Below are 27,411 nucleotides of genomic sequence, written 5' to 3'. Positions count from 1 at the left end.
TATCTGCTGGGATTTTCCAGTGGGAGTCACCAGGAACAGTGGGTGCTAAAGAGAGAAATATAGGCTCTTTTGGTGAGAGGGGTAGGTCTGCTCCCCCTTAGGTCAGTCATCCTATGATTGACACAAATCAGAGTTCCTGGCTTGGATTTAGAGAGCCCCTTTCCCAGGTGTGTGGGCAGAGGTGCCCTTTTAGGTATCAAAGAACCAGCAAGGAGCATCCCAGAATCTATACACAGAGCTCTGGCTGGCAGAGGCCATTTAGGGGACATTCTCAGTCAGTGTCTTCCAGGGCCAGGCTGAGGCAAGTGAGGGAGGTGGAAGGTGCTGTGAGCTGGGGGAGCTGCTTGCTCTGGCTCCCCTCATTCCCAATCCTCCCATTCCACATCTTCCAGCTGCAAATGGGAGGGGATAATGGAGAACACAAACAGATTTAGTTCTGAGTCAAACCCAGATCTAGCCCTCCCTTGCTGAGAAGGACTACCTCCATTTCTGGGTAGCCCACCCTCTGCCTGGGTCACACCCCACCCTCCTATGACAGTGAACCACCAGTCTTAAGGGCTATGTCTAGGGAGCACAGCTGCTATGCCTGAGGGGCAGGCCTGCTGCTCTGATAATTTCAGACTCAAAGGAAATGTTTCCACCAACTATGTATGCCCTAGCCATAGGAACCAAGGTAAGAACATGTCTCCTGCTGGGCAGTTAAGGTCATGGCTCTGAGAGGCAGGGAAACTGAGAGTGGCACTAGACTGCGGGGGCTCACAGGATCTTTAATTCTTTTAACTAGAGCACCCTTATCCCCAGCTGAAGAGTCCTCAGGGAACTTTCTCTGGCCTTGTTATTACTCTTGGTTTGCTGTCAGCTGTTCTCTGGCATGACTGGTTATATAATGACTCTGCTCAGATAAACTTTATGGCCAGTTTTAAAAAGGCACAAAGCCACAGTGACATGACAGGGTGCTGTGGGTCTCCTGTGCCCTGGGTATGAGGTCACAGCTATAAAATATTCTTAGGTTTTTCCAATATGAAAGATAAGGCTCCCTGAGTCTCTCTAATCTGCCCACTTCTTTACAGCAGATTCATGAGTTACTGGATGGTAGGATCATTTGGTTCTTGTGTAAGAGTAAAAGTAACATTGACTTGAATCAGATGTTTGGGCTGGTGTCTCAGTTCTGTCACTTACTAGCTGAGTGAGCTTTGGACTGGTCCAACCTCTCATGTGAAATGACCCATTCTTGATTGTGGGAGGTAGTGATGAATAGGAGCAAAAGGCCCTTCTGAACCGAGTAACTGGAGTGGGGTTTGTGGTGTTTGGAACTAATATCCACTGGGTGCTTACTATGTCCCAGGGACTATGGCTAGCATGTCTATATGTACCATCTCATTATAGCTTATAAGCCAAGTCTGGTAACTGTCAATCCCATATTTTAGATGAGGAAACAGAGGCTCAGGTTAAGTGACTTGCCCTGGCTTACATTTGTCTCCAAGGCCAAGAATCTCCTCGGGCTCCATAATTCAGGCCCACAAGTCAGAAGATCTCTATTTTTAAGTAGTTTCTCAGGTGATTTGGATGAAGAAACTAATGTCAAGAACTCTCTAATCCATCCATCCTGGGGGAAACAGAGCCTACTGATGACAATAGTTCTGGGCCTAAGTGGGAGGCCTCAGCAACATTCCTGAAGATTGTCACTTCAGCCAGGAGCAGGGATCCACCCAGAGGGTACTGTGGGTGGGCTTGGTGGGAGAGTTCTCAGACCCTGGGATCACCTGGCTTATTTCCCTGTGTCCAACCAGACCCACTCACCTCCCCAGAGGCATCCACTTTAGCAAGTGCAATCTGTACTTCTTCTTCAGTCATGTCCAAGTCAAAGTCCTTCTCCCAGTCCTCGCTGATGTCTGTGCTTGAACCTAGAAACACAATCCAGAGTGAAAGGCAGTCAGAGGTAGGGAAGTGGTGTCTGCAAAGGTTGTTGCTAGGGATGATGGCTGTATTTAAACATTCCTGACAAATACACACAAAAAGTCTTCATATTCTGCTTTCACTTTGACTCAGCAATCTCACTCATAGGAATGTATTCTAAGGAAAAATTCTAGATTCAGTCCAAGATCTAGCCAAAAGGAAGTTCACTGGAGGGCCATTGTAAAAACTTAGAAACAACCTGAAATTCCACTATCAGGAATTACTAAAATAAATGGTATAGTCACACGTTGGAACACTTTATAGCTTTAAAAAGTTAGGCTGTGGAACATTTATACACATGGCAAAACAGTCTTACACTACTAAGTGAGGAAAAGCAGGCTTGACCCAGAGGCTCCTTGGGAGCCAAAGAAATCTCCTAAAAGAAAGAATGAACCACTTCCTCCTCATACACCCCATTCGGTCTACACTGATCTTGCTAGTCCTTTAACATTACCAGTTACATTCTCACCTTACAGTCTTTGCATAGGTTGTTCCCTGGACCTCAGGTATCTTACATGCTAACTTTCTCACCTCTGGACATCAGATATTAACATGCTAACTTGTTCACCTCCTTTACTCCTCTGCTCAAATCTCACCTAAATGTGGCCTATTCTGACCAAATCATTTTAAATTGAACCCAACCCCCTCATTCCCAGCTCCTTTCACTCTGTTATAGTTGTTCTTTTTTCTATTATACTTATGACTTTCTAACATATAATCAGACTTATTATGTTTATTGCTTAATAACAGGAATTAGAATTTAAGCTCTATGAGGACAGGGATCTTTGCTTGGTTTTCTGTGTATCCCAAGTACCTAGAACACATAGTTGGCATTCATGGGCTCTTTTTTTAACCCTAACGCTAGAAAACTATGGCCTGTGGGCCAAATCTAGCTTGTCATCTGTTTTTATAAAGTTTTTGGAACACAGTCATGTGCACCTGTTTACATATGGTCCATGAATGCTTTTGTGATACAACAGCAGAGTTGAGTAGCTGCGACAGTCTGTTTAGCAATGCCTATAATATTTACTATCTGGCCCTTTACAGAAAAAATTTACCAACTTCTAGGTGATCTGATGCCTGCTAAAGTTTAACAGTCACTGCTCTAAACATTCATCTTTGGGTATGACTTCTTACAGGCATTATTTAAAATGTGCACAAGAAAGTTACTACCAAGAAGCAATCTGTATGAATAGTTTTTAAAAAGCCAGTATATCTAGTATTTCATTAAAACAACAATAACAAAATGCTCACAGATGCATGTAGACATACAGAAAAGATGAACACGATACCCACAATAATAATAATAAAAGTTATCTCTAGGTGATGGACTCATGGGTAATTTAATTTTTATTGGCACTTTTTTTCTGAAAATGAACATAGGTTACTTTGTAAAAAAAAAAAAAAAAAAAAGTCATCTTAAAAAGGGTGGGCTCCTAAATCCCAAGTGGGATAACCTGTAAAAATCTGGCTTCTTCTTGTCTGACTTGCTCCTGACCAGGCCCCGGCTCTGAGACTCCCCACTGAGCTGCACTCCCTTGTTTCTTATAAGGAGTCTCACACTATCTTCTCTTTTCAGCCACCTACCCGGCGACAAACAGCGTGGGAAGAGCATGGTCTCTGAGGCCTGAAAAGACCTAGGATGAATCCTTACTCCTTTATCTATTGTGTAGTCTTGGGCCAATCATTCTGGGCTTCAGTTTATTTATAGAGTAAGGATAAAACCATTCCCTTTGCAAAGAACCACCCAAAGAGCTTACTGAAATGCTGATTCCTGCACCCTGCTTACCCTGTCCCCTGATTCAGAGTCAGCAGGTCTAGGTGGTAGTCTAGGATTCTGCATTTTAAACTAATTACCTGGATGATTCTATGTAGACTTTGGCCCACAGTAAGAAATAATGGTGTCAGGGCCTGTTACATATATACATATATATTCCCACAGAAAGTCAGGGGTAGAGGTGCAGTTCTTTTGATCTCTTATATAAGTTCTCCTGTGCCTTCAGGACACATTGAAAGCACTTGTCTGGCTGTCAATGCAGACTCCTTGTAGGTTGGCAGCCCAACTCCTGGTAGAGTCCTAACTTCAGCACTGTGGCCATGGTTGTGATGTGGCAGCTTTCCCTAACCTCAGGTTGTCCTCTAGAGATTTGAAATTCCCTCTTCAGGCTTAAACACTAGGTAAGGCAAACAGTTCCGGGTAGAAAACAGTCTCAGCCAACATTTAGCACTTCAAGCCCACCCTCTGAGGTGGGTATTACAGTCCCAGTTTATAGATGAAGAAATGAAGGTTTCAAGTGGTGGAATGAGATGTGAATTTGGGCTGTTTCTGCCATCTGTCTCCTCTCACCATCCCAAAGTGGCATTCTTCAAAGATACGGAGATCAACATTACACTATGCATGTGCCAGAGGACTCATCTGAGTAACAACAACTTAAGACTTCATGATAAGAGTTTTGCTTTTTTTAAAGAAAAGGTTGTTTTCAGATGATTACTAATGCTGTCATCCACACATCATTTTATTCTGTTTAACTGGATTTCTATTTCCCCAAAGAAATGGAGGCAAAAAACCTCTTCCAGGTCGCACAGATTGTTAGGGGTGCAGTAGGGCGTTAATTAAACCAGGGCTCCATCTACAGGTCTGCCCCATGCTTGCTTCCTCACCTCTCGCCACTGGATAAGGCCAGTGTCATAGATCAGGTGGAATCTGGGACAAAGTACAAGTGGGAAGCAACAAAGGGGACCTAGGACCCTGTGGCTAGGCCACTCTAATAGACTGCTGTATCTGGAGAGCAAGGCTCATATTTTCTAGGATGTGGGCATAAGTAGAAAAAGGAGTCAATCTGTCTCCGAGCCTCTATTCCTCCTTTTCAGATTTATTCCCTCTACTCTGTTCCCACTGTTCTACCCCAGTCCTGGCTACCCCCACCTAATGACTGCAACTGCTTCTGGTGGGTCTTCTGCATCAAATCCTTAGCTCCTCGTTTCACATGCCCCCGAGAGTATCAGAGGCAGTACAGGCTTCTCCATAACCTCAACTTCAAGAATCCAGTCTCCAGTTACCACTATTTCTTTTTTTCTAATCACCCTCTGTAGTAGACAATTCCAAATAGAACCTGTAATTCTCTAGTCCTCCAACTATTTCACTATTCCATGAGCCATCATTCTGATCACTTCTCACATATATTTGGACTCTCCTCTCTCTTTTCTTCCACTGATTTCTCCTGGCGAACTTGAACCCTGATTATATCCAACTCCCCATTTACTCTACCTGTACCTGTGCAACTGAATTTGGCTGGACAAAAGCAGAACAGTGCCAACTGGTCTCACTTAAAATCTACAACCAATGCCTCATATGGGCCCTTAGAACTTCTCAGCAATCCTACCACACTGTTAGGTTCATCTGCTCTTCCATTCTCCTAAAGGACAATTTCACACTTTCCAAAATATTTATTGGGTAGGTAAAATTGATCTGTTTCCTACGAGAACAGAATGGGGAAAATAGCACACATTTCATAGGCGTTTTGTGAGAATTAAGTGATATGCATATAAAGTGCTTAGCACAGAGGCAGACATACAGGGATTGCTCAGAGAATGTTATCTCTTATCATCAATACCATCATCATTTTCTCAAAGCAGGGCTCTAATCAGATTTCTTCCCTGCCTGAGAACCTATTCTGAAACAATTACTCCAATTTTTAGAGGTGTAAACAGTGGCTAGAGAATATCAATAACTTGTACTAAGTCACATGGCCTATGAATAAAATTAGGATTTGAACCCAGGACTGTCTGAACTCCAAAGCTTGAACCCTTAGCCTCTACATGTTCTTCTGCCTTAATGGCAACGAGTTCAACATTTCAAATCTAGCTTACTTAAATTCCAAACTTAAGTTCTATTTCTGAGCCAACTTTCCACCCTTCATGCTTCTCCCTCTCCTGGGAGACAATAAAGAAGAGTGAATTTGGTTACCACCCCTCAAACTTGCCCCATGCCCCCTTCCATCCAAGCTTTGCAGGCGCCTCAGCCTGGACTATCTATCAATTCCCATCACCTGCCCCAAACTTGCCAACTCTCCTATATAATGCCTGTCTTCTCAGTGAGAACGCTGGTGCCGAGATTCCTTCTTTCTCTGAACTCCTCTAGTACCAAGCCTGTCTCATGCTGCTTTGAGCATCATCATAAAGACTGCAACTTTTGCCCCTCCCCCTCTGGTGTCTCATAAAGAGTAGGAGGAGTTCAATGGATGACCTCACTGAATCAGAGTCAGATGGAAAGGACTGTGTTGGAAACTGGAAAGCCTGCAGTTCCATTCGGGAGCAGAGTAGGGGTGGGGCTGGGCCCATTTTCCATATACTGCAGCAAGCCAGTCCAAAGCTTCACCTGCTGGGCAAGCTTGGGGCTGTGACTGGTATTGAGGGTTAGTGAAGAAAGGGTATGTGTGTGTGAGGGACTGAGGGGATAAACACCTTCCATCTCTGAAGAGGTATTTTGGATGTGGCAAAAAGGTTGACACCAGAGCTCCCCTTAATTCTAGCAAAAGAAAGTCTCGTTTGACATAAAGTCAGAGTAAAATTCTGTTATACAGATAAACCAAGGCTTTATAACTTAAGCTGGTCCCAGGAAGTCCACAGATACTCATTTTATTCTTCTCCAAACTACATATGTTTTGTTTCTAGATTTTATAAATGTTTCATAATGAATGCAGGGTCAAAAAAGCAAAATGACTTTCCTCCAGTTAACTTCCTACGTTGATGTCAAGGGAGAAGACCCTTGACATCAATGATGCAAGAGACTCCAAGCCCAAGGTAAGGGTGAACTGTCCAAAAGGACCAAAATGGGCATGGTTTGGCAGGTAATGGCACAGGCCTGAGTGAGCCAGATTGCGTTTGAATCTGGGCTTGTCCACTTCTCAGCCACCTGAAATGTAGCATGTTAAAATTTCTAAGCTTCATCTTCATCTGTAGAATGAGAATAAACACCAACCTCCAGGTTATGAGGTCTAAGTGAGAAATGCAATATATTTAGCATAGGACCTGGCATAAGCCATATTTTGTTTATGATTATAAAATATATACTGATTTCAGAGAACATGCACATCTTAGATTTGATGAAATATGGTAATAAATACCCAATATATTGTAGCTGTCATCATCACCATCATCAGTACCACAAATAAAGGAAATTTGCTCCCAGAAACCTAACAAGAGACAAGGAAACAAGACTGCTTCCCCTGCCCCCACAAAGCCCAAGCTCAGGCCTCCAGACCTACCTTTCTTTCCGTTGTTGGAGGGCGTGGACTTCCCACTGTCTGAGTTCAGTTCAAACACCCTTAAGTCTGTGGGCACTTCTTCCCTCAGAGTTTCTACTCTGGCAGGAGGCCTAGGCTCTGGGCCGCTGGGGCGGCCAATAGGAGTTAGGGGCTTGGGGTGAGCTGGGCGCAGAGACCCGGTCTCGCCCACATCCACGGCCAGGCCCTGTTCCTCCAAAGATGCCTCTAGCAGCCTTTGGGACAGGTCCTTGGGCAGCAGTGGCACCTCAGGTGAGGTGGCCAGGTTGGCAATCTGTGTCACGAGGGAGATACTTTCGCTGCTCTCTGACGGAGTCACCTCTGTTGGAGGCTCAACTAGGGTCACCAGATTCTCTTCACAGGGGCTCTGAGGGCCAGCAGCTCCTTCAGGCAATGTGGAAGCTTTGGCCATGGGCATCTTTGCTTCTTTTGGAGAAGTGGGTGAAATACCCACAGGCTCCTCTGGAGAGACAGAAAGGTAGAGAGAAGAAGACCCTGTGTTCTGGGGAAGTTTCAAGACAACCTTGAAGCTCTCTGAAGAGGCTTCAGATTTCTGTCCAAATTTATCCTGCTCAAGACTAAATAACACGTTTCCTCATCCTCCCTCACACTCTACCCATTGTGGTTCTTCTGCAGATGCTCCCTGCTGGTCCACATCCCACCTAGGGCCTTTGCACATGTCTGCTGGACATTCTGGTCTGGTCAAAACAGCTCAAGATGCTCTCACAGATTAGAAAGCCCAAAATTTGAAAATGAGTCAGTTTTGGATTTAGATCAGGCTCGGCTACATCTTGATGTCCCCAGTGTATGATCTTGGATAAGTCATTTAACTTTTTTTTTAAAGTACCTGACTCATTAATAAAAAAGAAATACTGGAGTTGTGGTGAGGACCATGCATGGAAAGCTTTTAGTACAGGCTGGACACATTATCATCATATAAGTAGACTTAACACGCTTTTCTAAGCTAAGCTACTAGGTAAAGAATAATTAGCTCCCTCCCTTGCCAGTGATTTCCAAACCTGGAGGGGCACTGAAATTACCAGGGGAGACGGTATATACAAGTTTGGCCCCACCCCTACAGTACCATTTAGAAGATGTGAGAGGGAATATAGATTTTTCAATAATCTCCCTGAGTGACTATGGAGCAGCCCGTCCCTGGCCTACAGGGGAATCTGCTCTGACACATGTGATTTCTGTATCTAAACCCAGGACTCTGCCACCTTGTCAAATACCTCCTTGTCACCTCAGTCTATCCTCATGCAGCACATAAGAAAACTGTACTCATTCCCCAACCCTCCCTGGGCATCAAATCATTTCAGGCCTCTGACAAGTCCTCACCTTCTTCCTCCTCCCAGCCAGGCTCCTCAGAGACGCTCTGCTCTGCCCGCTGCTTCAGGGCATCCCTCCGGGCCCGTTCCTGAGTACGGGGGAAGAGAGAGCAGGAGCTGTCAAAAAAACCCTCTTCCCAGACACCAGGGCTCCTGGTACCCCGCGTCCCCTTCTTCCCTCCACCAAATCCAGACTGTTTCCCCAGGGCTGAGTGGAGTAGCTCCCTGGGCTAGGCCAGCCTACCTGCTCCAACTGGTGCACTTTATAGAAATACCGATGCCAGAATTCTGAATGGGAAACTGCTGCTGGGACCTGGAGGAAGGGAAAAGTGGGAATGAGACCTTGGGAGTGGCTGTGTGGGGTCTGCATCCCCAGCCTTATCAGTCTGTTCCCAGCTGCTCTGGATACTAGCATAGTGAAGTGACTTAGCAGTGATTCTCAGAGCACTTCCAACCCACTGAAGTTTCAGTTTTCTTTCTGGCCCAGCTCAGCCAAGGAGGATGAAAAGAACTCTCTTCAGGCAAGCGTTTTGCTGGCTCTTCCATTTCTCACCCTTCTGTGACTGCCAGAATCCTGGTGAACTGGCTTCTTCTGTGTGGATTCTTGGCTCATGACATGCCCAGTCTGGCTCTACAGAGTTTCCCCTGCTTTTTGGGCCAGATGACTCTGCACTGATGCTGGACAAGTCCCCTCCCACCGCCCAACATCGCAAGCCTGGTGCTGGTTGAGGTCCTGCCAGCTGGGCCCTCACCATCTTGGTGTAGAGGGCCCGGATGGAGGGGCTGCCTACAAGGAGCTCAGAGATCTCCCCTTTCTTCTCCTCCAAGCAGAACTGGGAAAGCCAGGCGTCAAACAATTCCGGGGGCCCTGCAGAGGGACAGACGGTCAGTTCCCTGAGTTAGGGGAAAGAACACTGGGCCTACAGAACAATTCTAAAACAGGGCATGGACAATGAAGAAAGCTTAAGGTTTTTTTCAAAGCCATAAGGCCCAAGGTGGGGGGTTAGGCAGGGGAAGGGGGTGGGTGGGTCTCACTAAGATCATGGTGGGGCACCTATGGGATATCCAGAAAGGCTGCAGTCCATTTCCTCTCTGAAAGTGTTGTTTTCAAGTCACCGGTGACTCCATACCCCATGGTGCCAGATCCAATGACTACTTGTCTGTCTTCCCCTTATGGGACTGTCCTGCAGTTTCTGACCCTGGGAGCCACCGCCTTCCTTTTCAAGCCCTTCCTCCCCTGCCTTCTCACTCTTTTGAGATGCTCCCACTGCTCATTCTGAGTCTTCATGGGCTCCTCTCTTTCCTTATTGCTTCTCACTCTCTATTTTATCCCAAGATAATCTCTACTAAACTGTTTAGTGCCCTTCCTCTCACCAGTAGTTCCTCAGCCTCTCTTTGCAGCCCAGACTACTCTGCTAAGCTCTAGATGCAGAGGTCAGGTGTGGACCTCTCCTCAGTTGCTGCAGACCAGTGTGAGCTTGTTTTCTTTCCTCTAGTCTGTCCTACCCAGTAATTCATGTGGAAACCTGGGGGCCTCCTAGACTTCCCCTATCCAATCACTGTGGATGCCACCTCCTCCCTATTCCACCTGCCATTTCCTAGGTTCTAGCCTTAACTCTGCTGAAGTTCCTAACACAGCCTCCTAACAGGTCTTCCTGCTTCCTGTCTCTTCCTCTTTCATCCTTCCCAGTACTGCTCAAAGGCTCTTTATACAGTGCAAATCTGATCACCTCAAGCTCAAAGTATTTCAACAGTTCTCTATGGAAGGGGGTTTTAAAGCTGGGGTCCACAGATAGGCTTCAAAGGGTCAAAGAATTCCCATATTTTATACAAAATTTGGGGGCATATCCTGGAGAGAGGGTTTGCCATTTTCAACAGATTTTCAAAGGCCTTTGTAACTAAAAAATGTCAAGAACCAAGACCTCTAGGCTTCTAGGACAAAATTCAAACTGTTTCATCACACAAAGCACTTCTCACTGGCAGCTCTTGCTCCCTTCACTCCCTAACACATATCCTTTAATCCAGCCTTACCAAATGGCAAAGAGCTCCTTGTCCTCTCTGGGCCTTCACACATTTTGCTGCCTATCTAGTTTACTTCTCATTTATTGTTAAAACCTCAATTTGAGTGTTATTTCCTGGATTCCCCAGGCTGAGCTGGTTGTCATTCCTCTAGGCTCCCACCCTGCCCCATCACTCCATTCTCTATTATCTCTGTTTTAGTCACTGTTTCTTTCTCTTAATTCTAAGTTTCTCAAGGGTTGCATCTGGTCTGAGGGTTGACTAATTTCTAATCTCCAGTCCCCAGCATGGGGCTTGCTGCACAACAGGGGCTCAGAAAACAGGGGCTGAAGATAGGCAGGGCAGCAGGGCTAGGAGGAAGGCTCAATTGAAAGAATGAGGGAAGAGGAAAGCAAAGCCTTAGCAGATACAATGAAGACACCCAGAATCAGGGAGGAAAAGGGAATATCAACCCCTCCCACTGTGCATAAGGTACACAGCCCCATTTTGATCCCTCATGTAGGGGGTACCTGGCCTCTGCTATCTGAGGCAAACAGGGTACACAGCCCAGACCCCCTTGGTCTATCTGTCTTGCAAGCTTGCCCCCTCACCATCTGGTTCATTGCAGTAGGTTGCCGGGTCTGACTGCAGGCTATAGAGGCGAGCCTAGAAGAAACAGAACAGAAATTCTAGAGTGCTGAGCACAGAAAGTACCCTTTCTCTCCCAGAGTTCCAATCAATCACAACACAGCTTCTCCCACAACCAGGTAGCCACTTGGCTACCATATCCACAGGCACGTGTTAACACAGTGGTAAAGGAAGTGGATCACGGGGCTAGAGGTCCAAACATTTGGGAAAAATGGAGTTTCACCCAGTATTCCATCCCTGGAAACTAAGTTAAATATAGCTATAAGCAGTCTACAAAATTACGAGTATATAAGCTTTGGGACTATGTGAAATTGGGAAATGTTTAGTGAAGATATATTAATAAAGCCCAAATTTATGGGTAAGTTTTGAAATAAGACAGCTCCCCTCAAATTAAAACCATTCATCAAAAATCCCAGAGTGATTTGAATAGTGAATAAAAAAGTATTTGCAAAGTTCCCTTGGGGGAATGGCGAGAAAGGGGGAAAATTAAACTTTCCCATGTGGAGAATTCCTGATACTCTCACAAGCAGTGGGGACAACCAAAGCAATAGGCCGAGCCCTCAATCTTGGAGTCTGTTCATATGTAACTTATCCCTGCAAAGGATAGGCTAAGCCTACTTAAAATCAGGCCTAAGAGTCACCCCCAGAGAACCTCTTTTGTTGCTCAGACGTTGCCTCTCCCTCAGCCAACTCGACAAGCAAACTCACTGTCCTCCCCCTTTCTACATGGGACATGACTCCCAGGGGTGTGGACCTTCCTGGCAACATGAAACAGAAATCCTAGAATGAGCTGGGACTCAGCATCAAGGGATTGAGAAAACCTTCTCGACAGAAAGGGGGAAGAGAGAAATGAGATAGTGTCAATGGCTGAGAGATTTCAAACACAGTCAAGAGGCTATCTTGGAGTTTATTCTTACGCATTTTATAGATATCACCTTTTTAGTTAAGATATATTGGAGAGGCTGGAGGGAAGTCCCTGAAAATGTAGAGCTGTGTTCCAGTAGCCATGTTTCTTGAAGATGACTGTATAATGATATAGCTTTCGCAGTGTGACTGTGTGATTGTGAAAACCTTGTGTCTGATGCTCCTTTTATCTACCTATGGACAGATGAGTAAAACATATGGATTAAAAATAAATATAGGGGGAACAAATGTTAAAATAAATTTAGTAGATTGAAATGCTAGTAATCAATGAAAAGGAGGGGTACATCAATGAAAATGGTATGTATGAGTTTTTTTCTTTTTATTTCTTTTTCTGAATTGATGCAAGTGTTCTAAGAAATGATCATGATGAGGAATATACAACTATGTGATGATATTGTGAGTTACTGATTATATATCAAGAATGAAATGATCATATGATAAGAATGTTCGTGTTTGTATGTTATGTTTAAAAAATAAATAAAAAACAAAAATACCATTTATTGAGAATTTCTTAAATTCATTGATAGTCTGCCTAATGAACTGTAAGCTGTGTTCCCACTAGTGTCACAGGATGGCAAACTTTAGCCAGTAAACAGAAAGCCCCATTTTCCTTCCTCAGTATTCTGTGGAGGACAGGTCTATCTGCATGTATCAGAACTTCTGCAAGTGGTTTTCCTGATGATTCATAGTTGTTACCATTTAAAAGTTTTCATTCTTCCACTCAAATGTTCACTAAGTGATGGTGCTAATGCTGAAAAACATGCTTGAAAAATCAGTGTGTTTGGAATGGAAATTCAGTGTGATAAAATGTTATGAAGGCCAAATTCCCCTGAAAGACTATTAATTTAGTAGAAAATACTCAATAAACTAAGGAATGATGAAAAAAAATAAGCTGTGGCAGAAATATACCAACATGGTGTTTATTTAAAGGTCCTGAGAACCCTCCCTCCCGGTCTTACATTTATTTCTACTGGAAATTAGCCTTCAATAACACAAATGTGAAGAAGCTAGGCCTCCTAAGATACTCCCCACAGCATTCCTGACTATGGTTGAAAGGTGAAAAGAATCTAAGTGTACAATACTAGGGAAATGACTGAATAAATTATACTATATGTACTTGCAAGAATTTAAAACCACTAACAATAATGGTGATTGAGGAAAGATGCTCATAGTTTGCTGGAAAGTTTCTTCTTTTTTTTTTTTTAAAGGCAGGTTACACAATCATAGCATAAAGTCCATCTTTTGTAAAGAAGAAAAAACCCTAAACTGTATCTTTACCTATGTAAATGAAGGTTCTCTTTGGGTGATGAGATTATGAGTTTAGAAGTAATTTTTTTCTTGCTTATCAGCATTCTCTGTTTCTTTATATATGTATTCTTTTTTAGCTTGAATATGTGTTGCTTTTGTGAGTACTGTTCAGAAGCTAAAGCCCTGTGCTGGAGAGTATCTGCAGGAGAGACCACCAGTGAATACCTTGGTGCCATCGTAAGGCTCCGCTGTGCCAGAAGGTGTGCCCATCAGGGTGATAACATCACAGTCGATGGTTTTGTCTGGTGAGGGGGCAAAGGTGTCTGAGATCACTCCCAGGAAATCAGACAGCCCCTTCTTCATTTTTTCCGTTGCCCCCAAGGAACCTTCAGTCTGCAGAGAGAAGCCAGCAGAGGAAGCAAATGTCCCAGGGGCAGGCTGCACTGTGGAGTATGGGGAATGTGGGGGAGGGGCAGGTGAAGCATCAGGGCCAAAGGTGTACTGGGTGTCTGTGAACAAGGAAAGAGGTCAGAGTCTTTCACCTCAGTTTTGGAACTGGAGGAGGAGGCAGCCAGGCTTCTTCAGCCTCAGATGGGGTAGGGAAGTGTAGTCAAAGCCAAGTTCCTTGACTGGCTGTTTCATCAAAATTTCAAGGTCAGTCAACTGATCAAAAATTGACAGGAGCGGATCCATGCAATAGATATTTCAGCTGGGAAGAGGGCCTACTGGTAGAGTGGTGCACAGGGTCTAGCTTTGGAGTCAGCTGGACTGGAATCTCAGCTCTACCACGTGTTGGTTATGAGACCTTTCTACCCTCTCTGAACCTCAGTTTCCTTATCTGTAAAATGCAAATATACATTCCTCACTGGGTTACTATGAAGATTAAATAAGTAGCAATACTGTAATAATTTCATTCTCATTATTGCTCAGGAAGTAGAATATTTTGTACAAATGGTTGTAGGGACATGGGCAGGATGAGAACAGATAGCTTTGCCTAGGGGTAGAACCTACCACAGTGCCTGGCACAGATATACAAACATATTTGTTGCATGAAGAAAAGGAATGAATGAATGAAAGAAACAAGTAGTGTCTCTGGTACTGACTGGACTTACAGCATTGTCCCTCATGCACTCAGCAGCTGTAGTTAGCAGGTAGACAGTATTTTACAAGGGGATTCAACAAAATATGCTTGGCTAAAAAAAACTCCCCAAACTGTTTCTCATAACAAAGCCTGTAATTACAGGGCAATACATTCAGCAGGTCTGCAAATGAAGAAACCAAAATCTATTCCAATGCTAAAGGAAAAACTGTAATGCAAGACCAGCATACTGTACTTCACTGGAAACTTAGATTTCTTCAACCATACACAATTTTCACTTTTCACACTGATTTTAGAACCAAACTCCCATTTCACAAAAGATTCTGCTCTACATCACTGATTAACTGATAAAAACAGAGTCAGGAAGAATATAATTTGACATAGTCTTTTCGGAGGGTAATTTTGCAACAGATATTAAAAGGCTTAAAACTGTTCTCACTCTATGATCCATCTCTACCAATAGCTTACTATAATTCAAATATTATGGTAATGAGCAAAGATTTAGCAATCAGAATGTTTACTGGAGCTCTGTATACGATAATGGAAAACACTGAAATAGGAAACTAGGAATTGGTTAAGTTCACATAATGGAACAGCATGCCATTTGATATTAGAATAAGGTTTGCAATGAAAGTTAAAAAGTGGGTTACAAAACATAATATTCAAAGGTTCGTTTCCCAGAGCCTGCCCATGTCAAACAAAACAAAACAAAACAATACTCAGTTAATCCCAGTTTCAAAAAAGGTATACTCCTTCCTTCCTCTCTCCCTCCCTCTTTCCCTTCCTCTTTCTCTTTTAATATTTGTATTTCCTAAATTGTCTATAGTGAATGAGTTTACTAATAAGAAAATATTTGCTAACACAATACAGAAGTGGGAAAGCACAATACATAGCTTGTTTGCTTGACACAAATCTTTCAAAATGGAAGTCTGTGGGGAAAATAATCACATAGTGGTAGAAAGGTTGGGAATCCCGACCAGGGTGTCAGGGAGGGTGACAGTCACTTGGGGTATGTGGGCAGTACTCACAGCCAGTTTCTCCTTGACCACGCTGGCTGTGGCTGCAATGGTACAGGCTGTGTCATGCTGTACCACCTGGGTGAACTCTGTCAGGTCCCGTTTCATGAACTCCAAGGCTTCGGAAGACTGAGAAGACAGAGAAAGAATGACAGGGCCAGCTGGCCCTACCCACCCCTTTGTTCCTGTTCCCTGTGCCTCCTCAGTATCAGACAGACACAAGTGCCACGGGGAGCCTGGGCTCAGAAACAAAGCTCATTTGTCCTAATTCTGTGACCTGGGATTACCTGGCAGCAGAGAATGCAGGGAAACTTCCTGCTGCTCTGGATGCAGGGACTGAATCTCAGCCCGGGTGCTCATGAGCTATGTGGCATTAACAAGTCATATCTAGAACTCAGTATTCTCCAATAACATGAGAGGGATAGCCTAGATCAGTGATTCTCAAGGGCAGACCTGGGAGGGGACACATAGTCTGAAAACAAAACAGATTTTGATACACTAACTTGGTATGGTTTAAGTCATGATTTTTGTTTCAAATTTCAAGTAATATGAAGAAAAGGCATATGATTTGTTCATTCAACAAAGGAGGGGAAAGCATTAAGAGAAATACTGGGTCAGATTATCTCTGAGATCTTCTTGGTTTCACCATTCCAGGGTTCTATTTATCCATAAAGTTCCTACAGACAGTACTGATAACTGCCCCACTGAACCAATCTGCTTCTCCTCCTGCACTAAGACCCAGCTGGAGGAGCAGCCCCTCAGCTCTCTTCTAAGACTTTCCCTGCATTGCTTCATATTCACCAACTCTAGGATACCTTCCTGGATTACTTCTGTGCTCACCCTTGTAATCCTTCTCATTTTACATGGGGTTATTCACCTGCACTTCTTTTTTTAATTTTAGCAGGTTTCTGATGGTTCATTCTAGGAAGTACCATTCATTTTATTTTATTTTATTTTACTAGCCTGGGAAGTCTGAGTGGGAAAGTGTCATCTATTAGTCTGAGGCTTCTCTCCAGAGTAGTAATCATACCTCCATATCAGACCAGGGCTTCTTAATTGGAGACGAAAGGGCCATTTATTAATTCATTCTCTACCACACTGCCACCCACTATCTTAGACCAGGCCACCCTGCTCTTTCATCTGGACGCCTCACAGGCTGCATGCCAGATACTTCTATATCATTCTCTTTATGACAGCCAGGGGGGCTTTGTAAAAACCTTCAATGGTTACTGTCGTAAGAACAAATATAAAATGGAAGATAGGTTCAAGGGAGACAAGATTAGAAAACAGGACGAAGACCAGTCAGGAGGCTATTACCATAGTCCAGGAAAGAAAACAGCAGAATATGAACAAGGACAGTGCTGGCAGGGATGGAAAGGACAAGATGGCTTCAGGAAATATTAGGCAAAGAAAAACATAAAAGAAAGAAATATTAGGCAAAAAAGGTGGATTTGGTGATTAAATATATCTTGAGTCTGAGGGCAAGAAAAGTGTCAAGGAAGAGCTGTTGGCTGCTAAAATAGGCAAGAAGGTAGTGATGCTAGTTAAGATAGAAAATATTGAGGGAGGAACAGGTTTAGACAGAAGATGGTGACATTGACTTTGGCCATGCCAAATATGAGGTGACTGCAGGATATCTGGGACAAGTGTCCAGCGGAAGCTGTCTTCAAATATTTAGGCTCAAAGGAAAGGACTAGGTGTCACCCTAGAAGTACTGGGTGAAACATGAAAGTGGAGGAGGTCATTCAGGAAGAGTCTGTAGAGTGAGCAGAGCAGTGGGCTGAGGACAAGGCTTTGCAGAACACTACCATGAAAGGGCAGGCGGAGGAAGAGAAACATGTGGCACTATCAGGAAAGGAAAGAGTAGAGATGTACATGGAAAACTGAGAGAGAATAATGTCATGAAGCCAAGAAGATAGAGTTTCAAGAAAGAGGGAGTAATCACCAATTCTCAAGTGTCTGACACAGAGTCTGGCTTATATTAGGTGCCCCAAAATATTGGCATGTTAAATTTATATGTCCAAGGGTGACTTTAATTACATAACCATTTGCAAGACTATTCAATAAATGGTTGTTATTCAATAAATGCAGAAAGGTCCAGAAAGATAAGGGCTGAGAACCACCCCTAGATTTTGGCAAGTGGTAGAGGGAGCTGAGTGTGAATAAAGATAAGTATATAGCTGGTGGCTTCAGGAGTGGGGACGTAATTAAGAAAGATCATGCTTGCTGACTTCAAGACATCCACAAAAATGAGGATGTCTCCTAGAAGTGAAAGAGGAAGTGGTTGAATAGGGGGCTTGAGGAAGAAGTTAAGTTTTGGGAAAGTGTCTGAAGGCAAGGGAGGAGAAGCAAATGAGGGACTCTGCAGGCTTGTTAGGGAGTGTTCAGGACCAGGTGCAGTTGGGGAATCTATGCTGGGGCCATTGAGCAATGTGACTTTCCCCACGAGTATTTAGTACACACACCCCCTCAACGGGAGGAAGTAAAAAACAGAAGGCAGAGTATAGCATTATCTCAGAGTTGTAGTTTCCAGGGCAATGTGTGCTAAGGGGTTCAAGGGAGCGAGAGTACTGGGAAGCAAGTGGTCCAAATGGATCCTAGATGGGAAAGGAAGGAAAGTAAAGCCAGGAAAGCACTGAAAGATGAAGAAAAAAAAAAATGGAAGGAACAGTGGCCCAGTGCCTATGAGGTTTTCCCATAGCCCTCAGCACTTAATAAAAACAGCTAACGCTTTTATAGTGCTTACTGTATGCTAGATAGTGTCCTAATAGTTTACCTTTATTATTTAGTCCTTAGGATAATACTTTCAGGTAGAATTATTAGTATTCCCATTTTACAGATGAGGAACTGAGGCCCAGTAGTTAAATAACTTGCCCAAGTTCATATAAAACTAAATAGCCAAGAAGGGGAGATTTAATATATTTTTTTCCAACTAAAGAATCACCAGAGGCAGAAACACACCCTCCCCTACTTCAAACTGGATTTGCTGAGGACAAGAATGGACTATCTATTCTTCATGAGTTATGACAGAATCCACCTTGAGGGAAACACATTAGAGGCTGTCACAACTTGACGAATGAATGTCAGACTCTCCTTCCTGGAAATGGCTCAACAGGAAACAAGCTACTCTGGGGCCTCTTCTATTAAACTTCAGAGAGAAATCCTCTCAGTTCTTATCAACAATATAGAATAGCTCAAGACCTTCTCTGATTTGTTGGACCGTAGCTAGAGACTAGTCCAGAAGTACCCAGGCTGGGGGAGGAATACAAATGCTCCCAGAGTACAGGACTGACTTAATTGAAGCCAGAAGTCTCTTGGAGTCTGCCTTGAAGCAGGACTCGACCCAGCTGGTTGAGGTAAATAGTAATTAACTTTTTCCATAATTCAGTGGGGCTGGTTTTGACAAACTAGCAGGGAATGAAACACACATTGGCAGTCTCCAATGGCAGAGCATAAGCCTCACTCATCCCACAGGGACTGCTTAGCTAGGCATTCAAGTTCACCATTCTTTGGCCATCAATCTCTCTCTCTCTCTCTCTAGCCCCTTGCAAAACTCTCACTTGGACAAAACTCACTCAGCACGCATGTCTGTATGGCTCATGATGGTTTCTGACCTGCATAATTGCTACTCTTCCTGTCTAAACAGGGTTGATGTCAACAAGGTTCCTTCCCTGGAGTGTTCTTGATGTGATGTCCCTGTATTTTCCTTCCACAGCACTAACCAGAATTGATTAAACAGCCATTTGCATGACTATTTCGTTAATGGCTGTTCTCCACCAGGCTGTGAGCTTTGTGAGGCCCTGATTGCATTTATTTGTCTAAATCTGGATTTCTGGGATCTGTTAAAGTGCTGGCTGTAGCATATAGTTAGGGCCTAGATCAAACTCTCTCTTCAACCAAGATATTTTCAATCTCCCGAGCTGGAAAAAATTGCTCCTTCCGATGGATTCCTACGAAAGGGTATAGCTCCTGCCTTTAAAACATCCTTCCTTTACTCAGGCTAGTATCACAGTGGTTTGAATCGCGGTCTGTCCTCTCGTAGAACCGCAGGGACTAAAACCAGGGCCCAGGTCTGCCTCATCCCCGAGTCCCGGCGTCCGCACAGGTCAGGGCGGGTGAACAGGTTACAACGAACGGCGCGCGGCCCTGCAGGGGGAAGAAGGGCGCCGGCTCGGCTTACCTTCTCTTTCACTGTCTGGTAGCTCTGCTGCAGCCAGCTCCGCCACCAGCCCACGTCCTCCCTGTGGAAGACAGATACATCTGGCGGCTCCGCGGCGCGACCCCTGCCCTCCCAAGGATCAGGCTTCAGTTTCCCCTCAGATGTGGCCCGCGGACCGAGGTTTCGCAGACCGCTTCCCAATCCCCTCACACTGAGAGTGCACCCCGTCCTTTCAGGTCCGTCCACGCCCGCCCTGTCCTCTTGTTCCCCATGGGGACCCTGGCCTAGCATCTCAGCCCTGGAAGAGTCCAGGCCCCAACGCCCAGGGGCAGGATGACGAGCTCACCCTTCCGCCATCTTGCACGCATGACATCACCACTATTTACTGACCTTTGACTTCCGACACGGCCACGCCCCCTCAAGTCCCGCCCCGTAGCTCTCGACCCAATCCCCGCCCCGCTCCATCATTATGCCCTGCCTCCCTGAGCTCTGTCGGGTCTCTGTCCTGAGTTCGCCCTTAAACTCGGTCCTTGAATGTTCTGTCCAACCATCATTCAGCCTCAGGCTCCAGCCAGAGCGTTGGCCCAACTCCCGCCAACCCTTACTTTTCTTGGTGTGTAGCAGCTGACATCCGTTACGGTGGCCGCAATGGGACGAGATGGGCCAGCTGGCCAGACTGCGAACTGGGAGCAGAAGGGAAAAAGGGAGAGAGCGCGACTGGCGCTCGAACGTCTGGATCCCAAAGCACAGGACTAGGGCCGCCCCCCTTTGTGAAATCAGCTGCGTAGCAGCCACTCTGGTCTCTTCGGGCTAATTCAGCAAGCCCAGACTGTTGGTCTTTGGGTCAGGGTTTGGTGTGTGGAAATTAAGAGGTAACTTCGAAGCTGCCTCTGGAGGGATTCCCAGGATATTGGGGAGACAGACACAACATTCAGTTACCTCCATTCTTGGAGGCCTAGCTCAGAACAACGCGAGCCGGATGTCTTCTGGAGAGACCAGGGGACTGTCTGGAGGAAGGGGACTGTGCCCATGTGCTTTGCCTTCCCTCCTGCGATGGTGCACTTAACTGAGACCAAGCCTTTTCACCTGTGCACTAGATCTCATACCCTCTTGTCTGCTTAAGGGTGTAGCTCTAGTAATCCTCCCCCTCTCTCTTGCTTATCCGTTTCACCCTCTTTACAGGGTTATTCCAGCCATCATACATGCTGTTATCTCTCCCTTCTTAAAAACAAATAGGCACCAGTGCAGTCAAGATGGTGTACGCATCCGAGGCTTGCTCCTGGCGCACTGTGGATGACTGCGGTGGGGACTTTTCTATGGGTACCGCAGGCGGTGGTGTCTTTCAAGCTATCAAAGGTTTTTCGCAGTTCTCCAGTAGAAGTAAACCACAGACTAGGAGGGTGTTTGGCAGCTATTAGAACCAGGGCTCCACAGCTGGAAAGGAACTTTGCAGTTTAGGGAGATCTGATTTCCATGATTGACTGCACAGTATGATTCAAGTCAGAGGGAAAGAAGATCCCTGGAACTCCATACAAGTGGTTCCTTAACAGGAGTCATACTGGCAGCAAGAAATGGACTAGTGGCAGTGGTTGGGTCAGCTGCAATGGGTGGCATTCTCCTAGCTTTAATTGAAGGAGCTGGCTATCTTCTTGCAAGATTTGCCCCTGTGCAGTTTCCCAATGGTCCTCAGTTTCCTAATTGACCTCAGTTTGCTGAAAACCCCTCCTATTAGCCTTCAACTCAGCTACCATGCTCACCTTTTGCAGACTATAGACAAAACCAATAGGACTGGTGTTCCAGAGTTACTTTAACATAATGAGCTGTATTTCAAGAAGGACTTTCGAAGACCAAGTTATAGTTTGTTTTTGTTTTATTTTTTTTAAACATAACAACAAACAAATGTGAACATTCTTACCATATGATCATTCCATTCTTGGTATATAATAAATAACTCACAATATCACCACATAGTTGTATATTCATCACAATGATCATTTCTTAGAACATTTGCATCAATTCAGAAAAAGAAATGAAAAGAATAAGGAAAAAAATTCGTATATACTATACCCCTTACTGAAAGGTTTAGGAGGCGAGAGGGTGAGAAAGCAGAAAGGTAGACCAGGAAATTTAAAGGGGGGGGGGCATATTTCTGCGCTCCCGGGCAGAACTCACCAAACCCAAGATGGAGGGAGGTGAGTGCACGAGTGGACTTTGTTGCGGGTAGCTTTTAAGGATGAAGGTCAGGTGACATCTGGAAGGGGCGGTTCATTAGTTCCAGAAGTCAGGTTGGGAGGGGCGACACAGCCTCCGCAGCTCCAGTTGCAGTGCCCTTCCCCGTTCCCCCGACCTAACACTTACCCCTCCCTTTCATTGATCACTAGCATTTCATTCTACTAAATTTATTCTAACATTTGTTCCCCCATTAATTTTTAATCCATGTTTTACTCATCTGTCCATACTGCAGGTAAAAGGAGCATCAGACACAAGGTTTTCACAATCACACAGTCACATTGTGAAAGCTATATCATTATACAATCATCTTCAAGAAACATGGCTATTGGAACACAGCTCTACATTTTCAGGCACTTCCCTCCAGCCTCTCCAATATACCTTAACTAAAAAGGTGATATCTATATAATATGTAAGAATAACCTCCAGGATAACTTCTCAGCTCTGTTTGAAATCTCTCAGCCATTGACACTTTATATTGTCTAATTTCTCTCTTCCCCCTTTCTGTCGAGAAGCTTTTCTCAATCCCTTGATGCTGAGTCCCAGCTCATTTTAGGATTTCTGTCTCATGTTGCCAGGAAGGTTTACACCCCTGGGAGTCATGTCCCATGTAGAGAGGAGGAGGGCAGTTTGCTTGTTGTGTTGGCTGAGAGAGAGAGGCCATCATGTCCCATGTAGAGAGGGAGAGGGCAGTTTGCTTGTTGTGTTGGCTGAGAGAGAGAGGCCACATCTGAGCAACAAAAGAGGTTCTTTGGGGGTGACTCTTAGGCTTAATTTTAAGTAGGCTTGGCCTATCCTTTGAGGGATAAATTTCATATGAACAAACTCCAAGAATGAGTGCTTGGCCTATTGCTTTGGTTGTCCCCACTGCTTGTGAGAATATCAGAAATTCTCCACATGGGAAAGTTGAATTTTCTCCCTTTCTCGCCATTCCCCCAAGGGGACTTTGCAAATACTTTAAATTCATATGGTTTGTTTTTAAAGCCATAGATGGGACAACTATGGCCAAATAGGCTATGAAGAGACATTTAATACTTTTTTTTACCTATTTAAAGGAACATGGTAGGGGAGAGCAGTTTAAAAATAATACATTTAATTATTCACACTTGGATTTGCACTTGTGATCACAATAAATGTCTGGTATCATAAAAAGGAAATCTAATAAGTGCTTTGAAGATGAAGGACCAAAGAACTAATAACAGTTGAGCATTTCCTTGGGAACTTCTCTGCCTGTTTTTTTTTTTTTGTCGTTGTTGTTGTTGTTTTATATATTTATGTTTTTGAGTGAATAGGTAAGAAATTTATTAAGTACACATGCAGAGAAAGGAACATGGGGCACTCTGACAGTAAAGAAAGATGGAGTGCCAGGGGAGTAGGCAATGTGGGACCATTTGCTTTTGTAGTTTACTTAATCCCCCTCCCACTTCCTTGTTCAGGGCTCATTTCTTCTATCCTCCTCTCTCCCCAGAGCAATGTTTGGTGGTAGACAGTGCATTGGGTGGATTGGTTGGTTTCATTTCGGTAGATGACTCATTCAGGTGAGGGTTCTTTGACTTCAGATGGGTTGACTGCTATCCATGTTTCCCATAAGTGGATAGACCCCAGGCAGGGTGTCTGTGCTGGGCACAGGTGGGGGTTGCTTGGCTCCAGATGGGTGAGCTGTAACCAGATGTTTCCCATAAGTGGGTAGCCCCTGGTCAGGATGTCTGTGCTGGACATGGGCCCTTCTGACCTTGGTTAACTGTCCTTGTTCAAGGGCTCCTTTGCAGTTTTCTTTCTCCCCTCTCTCCTTATTCTAGCCTGCCTCATTTGACCTTATTATAGATCAGAATTTTAAAAGCTCTTAAAGTATCATCTTATTTAACTGCCACAGTAACATAGGGAAATGAGTGCTGTTACTATTACCATTTTTTTGTTGTTGTTCCTTGGGTCTAAAATGAGTCTCCTAAAGACAGCATATATATGGGTCCTGTTTTTTAATCCATTCTGCCAGTCTATGTCTTTTAATTGGGGGATTTAATCCATTTACATTTAATGCTATTACAATAAAGGCACTACTTTCTTCTACCATTTTGTCTTTTATATGTCATATCTAATTTTTTCCTCTTTTTACCTATACTGATAGTCTTCATTTCTACACTCTTGTCCAGATCTCTCTCTCCTGCTTTGTCCTATCTCCCTGCAGTGTTCCTTTAGTATTTCTCACAGAGCCAGTCTTTTGATTACAAATTCTCTCAGTGATTGTTTGCCTGAAAATATTTTAATCTCCCCTTCATTTTTGAAGGACAATTTTGCTGGATATAGAATTCTTGGTTGGCAGTTTTTCTCTTTTAGAACCTTAAATTTTTCATACCACTGCCTTTTGCTTCCATGGTTTCTGCTGAGAAATCCATCCATAGTCTTATTTGGCTTCTCTTGTATTTGATGGATTGCTTTTCTCTTGCTGCTTTCAAAAAATCTCTCCTTCTCTTTAACATCTGATGATCTGATTAAGTATTATTGAGTATTTCTATTTGGATCTATTCTGTCTGGGGTATGCTGCACTTCTTGAATCTTTAATTTTATGTCTTTCATAAGAGATGAAATTTTCAGTGATAATTTCCTCCATATTATTTCTCCTCCTTTTCCCTTCTCTTCTCCTTCTGGGACACCCACAACACGTATGTTCATCTGCTTCATGTTGTCCTTCAATTCCCTGGGACCCTGCTCACATTATTCCATTCTTTTCCCTGTATTTTCTTTTGTATGTCAGATTTCAGATGTCCAGTCCTCTAGTTCACTAATGTTTTCTTCTGCCTTCTCAAATCTATTGTTGTAGGTTTCCATTTTTTTTTCATCTCTTCTATTGTGCCTTTCATTCCCATAAGTTCTGTTATTTGTTTTTTCAAACCTTTGGGTTCTTCTTTTTGTTTGCCCAGCATCTTTTTTATATCCCCCCTCAAATTGTTGATTTTTTTATGAGATTTTCCATGTTTGTTTGAACATCCTGAATTAGTTGTTTCAACTTCTGTATCTCAAATCTTAAGTGTTGGTTTGTTCCTTTGACTGGCCATATTTTCGATTTTCCTAGTATGAGTCGTTATTTTTTTTGCTGGCATCTAGGCATTTGATTTCCTTAATTAGTTTATTCTGGAGGTTGTTTTTACTCTTTTATCCAGGATTTTCTTGCTGGATAGCTTTGTTCTCCATCTGTGTTTTGACATTCAGTTCAGCTTATTTTAGACCTCTAGCATAGGTTCTGTTTAACTGATCAGACTTTTTCAGTTCTTGTTTTTCTGTTTCTTGCCCTGCCTATATGGAGCCTTTTTTGAGGAGGGTCTCCTCAGATACTATAGACCCGAGTCAGGTTTTCCCAGACCAGTGTCTCAGGAGGAAAGTGTTGCCAGCATCAGTTTTCCCTGAGGGTGAGACCCAGCAGGCTTTCAGACTTTCCTGTGAAGCTTCTGGACTCTGGACCTTTCCTATCCTGCCCAGAATGTGGTACTTGTCTGCCCATTGCTTCTCACCAGCATAAAGTGATGTGGTGCCTTTAATTTCAGCAGACTCTTCCTGCTGGGGGGCATGGTTGAGACAAAGGTGAGGTTGTAGGTTGGCATTAATTCTTCAGTTTTTCCAGTCCCTAGGGCTTGAATTCTTTGAAAGAGGGATTCCACTTGAGCTGGGCCCCACTTTCCTCTTGGGGAAGATGCAGCCTTTAGGGAATTAACTCCTTTCACCTGACTAGTTACATTGTCTCTCAGACAAGCTTAATTCTGCCCTTGCCTGGGGCAGTGCTGGAGCCTGAGACTCCTTCCAGTCTCTAATGAGATTTTAAGGAGTAGAAAAAAAGCCTTTTCAGGACAGGATCCCTGCTCCTCAGGTCTGTCAATCAAGAGCTTGAGTTGGTATGTGGCCTTATGTGTCTCTAGGCTCTATGTGCCCCCTTCCCTTGGGGTCCGCCTTTTTCCAGTATTTTGTGCCATCCAACCCCAAAAGCCTCCCCCCCTTTTTTCTGTCAGCCCCGCTGCCTCCTCCCTGGCAAAGACTCCTAGTGCCTTTATTGCTTATTCCAGGTTTATCTGTGCTTTGGGCCTATTTTCTTTCTTTCTTTAAAAAAAAATTTATTCTAAAAATTTAGCATACAAACATATATTCTTGACATAAAAACATTCCATACATGGTGTACAGTCAATGGCTCACAATATCATCACATAGTTGTATATTCATCACCATGACCATTTTTTTGAACATTTGCATCACTCCAGCAAAAGAAATAAAAAGAAAAAAAACTCGTACATACCATAGCCCTCACTCCTCCCTCTCATTGACTACAAATGTTTCCATCTACCCAATTTATTTTACCCTTTTGTCCCCACTATTATTTATTTATTTATTTATATCCATATACTTTACTCATCTGTCCATATCCTAGATATAAGGAGCACCAGACACAAGGTTTCACAATTACACAGTCACATTGTAAATGTTATATTTTTATACAATTGTCTTCAAGAATCTAGGCTACTGGAACACAGTTCAACAGTTTCAGGCACTTCCCTCTAGCCACTCCAATACACCACAAACTAAAAAGGGATAACTATATACTGCAAGAATAACCTCCAGGATAACCTCTCGACTCTGTTTGGAACCTCTCAGCCATTGACACTTTACTTTGTCTCATTTCACTCTTCCCCCTTTTGGTTGAGAAGGTTTTCTCAATCCCTTGATGCTGAGTCTCAGCTCATTCTAGGGGTTTTCTCAATCCCTTGATGCTGAGTCCCAGCTCATTCTAGGATTTCTGTCCCACGTTGCCAGGAAGGTCCACACCCCTGAGAGTCACGTCCCACATAGAGAGGGGGAATGGGGTGAATTTGCTTTTTGTGTTGGCTGAGAGAGAAGGGCCACATCTGAGCAACAAAAGGGATTGAGAAAACACTCAATTTTTACAAAATCGGACTACAATTCATGTTCCATTTTGTATCCCTTTCTGTCATTATCTCATAAAATCTTTCCTGATATTATTTATTTACTAAATTCCACAAAACTGTAAGTTATTATGCTATTTTCCTAATATTATTGGAGACGTAGGTTGTTTTTAATATTGTGAAAAATAACATAATACAAAAAAAGCAATAAATTTCAAAGCACACCACAACAATTAGTTGTAGAACAGATTTCAAAGTTTGGTATGGGTTACAATGCCACAATTTTAGGTTTTTCCTTCTAGTTGCTCCTAGACATGGAAACTAAATGAGTCATACTTATTTGTTAAATCTTATCTTCTCTGTTATAACTCCACCTTATCCTTTGATCTTTCTCCCACTCTTTAGGGGTATTTTTAACTTTTTCATGTTGGAAGGGGCTGTCAATAATATGGGATAAGGGGATGGAACTAGTTGACATTCTGGAGAGGCTGGTCCCTCTGGATTTCAGGACTTATCAGGCTTAGGAAACCATCTGGAGGTTTTAGGTTTCTAGAAAGTAATCATAGTACACAGAACTTTTGTAGAATCTCAGATCAAGCTTTAGGTGTTTTTAGGGT

General features: G+C 43.7%; 1 protein-coding gene and 1 pseudogene across 4 annotated transcripts; one reads left to right on the top strand and one right to left on the bottom strand.

The window, feature by feature from the left end:
• Positions 1-212: 212 nt before the first annotated feature.
• BSDC1 (BSD domain containing 1) lies at positions 213-20,394 on the bottom strand. Of its 4 annotated transcripts, none has more exons than XM_077150463.1 (11): positions 20,267-20,393; positions 19,683-19,743; positions 15,515-15,631; positions 13,613-13,780; positions 11,179-11,233; positions 9,322-9,437; positions 8,814-8,882; positions 8,580-8,658; positions 7,224-7,703; positions 1,801-1,904; positions 213-392 (listed from the first exon to the last, which is right to left on the bottom strand). In XM_077150463.1, exons 1-11 carry the CDS (start codon positions 20,290-20,292, stop codon positions 360-362), a joined length of 1,308 nt encoding a protein of 435 aa, XP_077006578.1. In that variant the 5' UTR covers positions 20,293-20,393; the 3' UTR covers positions 213-359. The 4 variants fall into 4 exon arrangements, with proteins under 4 accessions (XP_077006578.1, XP_077006579.1, XP_077006580.1 ...); XM_077150464.1 differs by lacking the exon at positions 20,267-20,393 and adding an exon at positions 20,008-20,071; XM_077150465.1 differs by lacking the exon at positions 13,613-13,780 and having other exon boundaries at positions 20,267-20,394.
• Positions 20,395-20,914: 520 nt separating this feature from the next.
• Positions 20,915-21,447, top strand: LOC143658380 (mitochondrial import inner membrane translocase subunit Tim17-A pseudogene; annotated as a pseudogene).
• Positions 21,448-27,411: the final 5,964 nt, after the last annotated feature.

This window comes from Tamandua tetradactyla, chromosome 2 (genome assembly GCF_023851605.1).
Source record: "Tamandua tetradactyla isolate mTamTet1 chromosome 2, mTamTet1.pri, whole genome shotgun sequence".
NCBI lineage: Eukaryota > Metazoa > Chordata > Mammalia > Pilosa > Myrmecophagidae > Tamandua > Tamandua tetradactyla.
The sequence above is the reverse complement of the archived record's forward strand: the minus strand, read 5'-3'. Positions and strand labels throughout refer to the sequence as shown.

Bases quoted from the DNA above. Each gene is read 5' to 3' on its own strand.
- BSDC1 (XM_077150463.1), bottom strand. From the start codon at position 20,292: ATGTCAGCTGCTACACACCAAGAAAA. The intron at 9,438-11,178 runs GTGAGGGGGCAA...GTCCCTCTGCAG, and splicing joins CTACTGCAATGAACCAGATG to GGCCCCCGGAATTGTTTGAC. The intron at 393-1,800 runs GTGAGTGGGTCT...TCCCATTTGCAG, and splicing joins AAGTGGATGCCTCTGGGGAG to CTGGAAGATGTGGAATGGGA.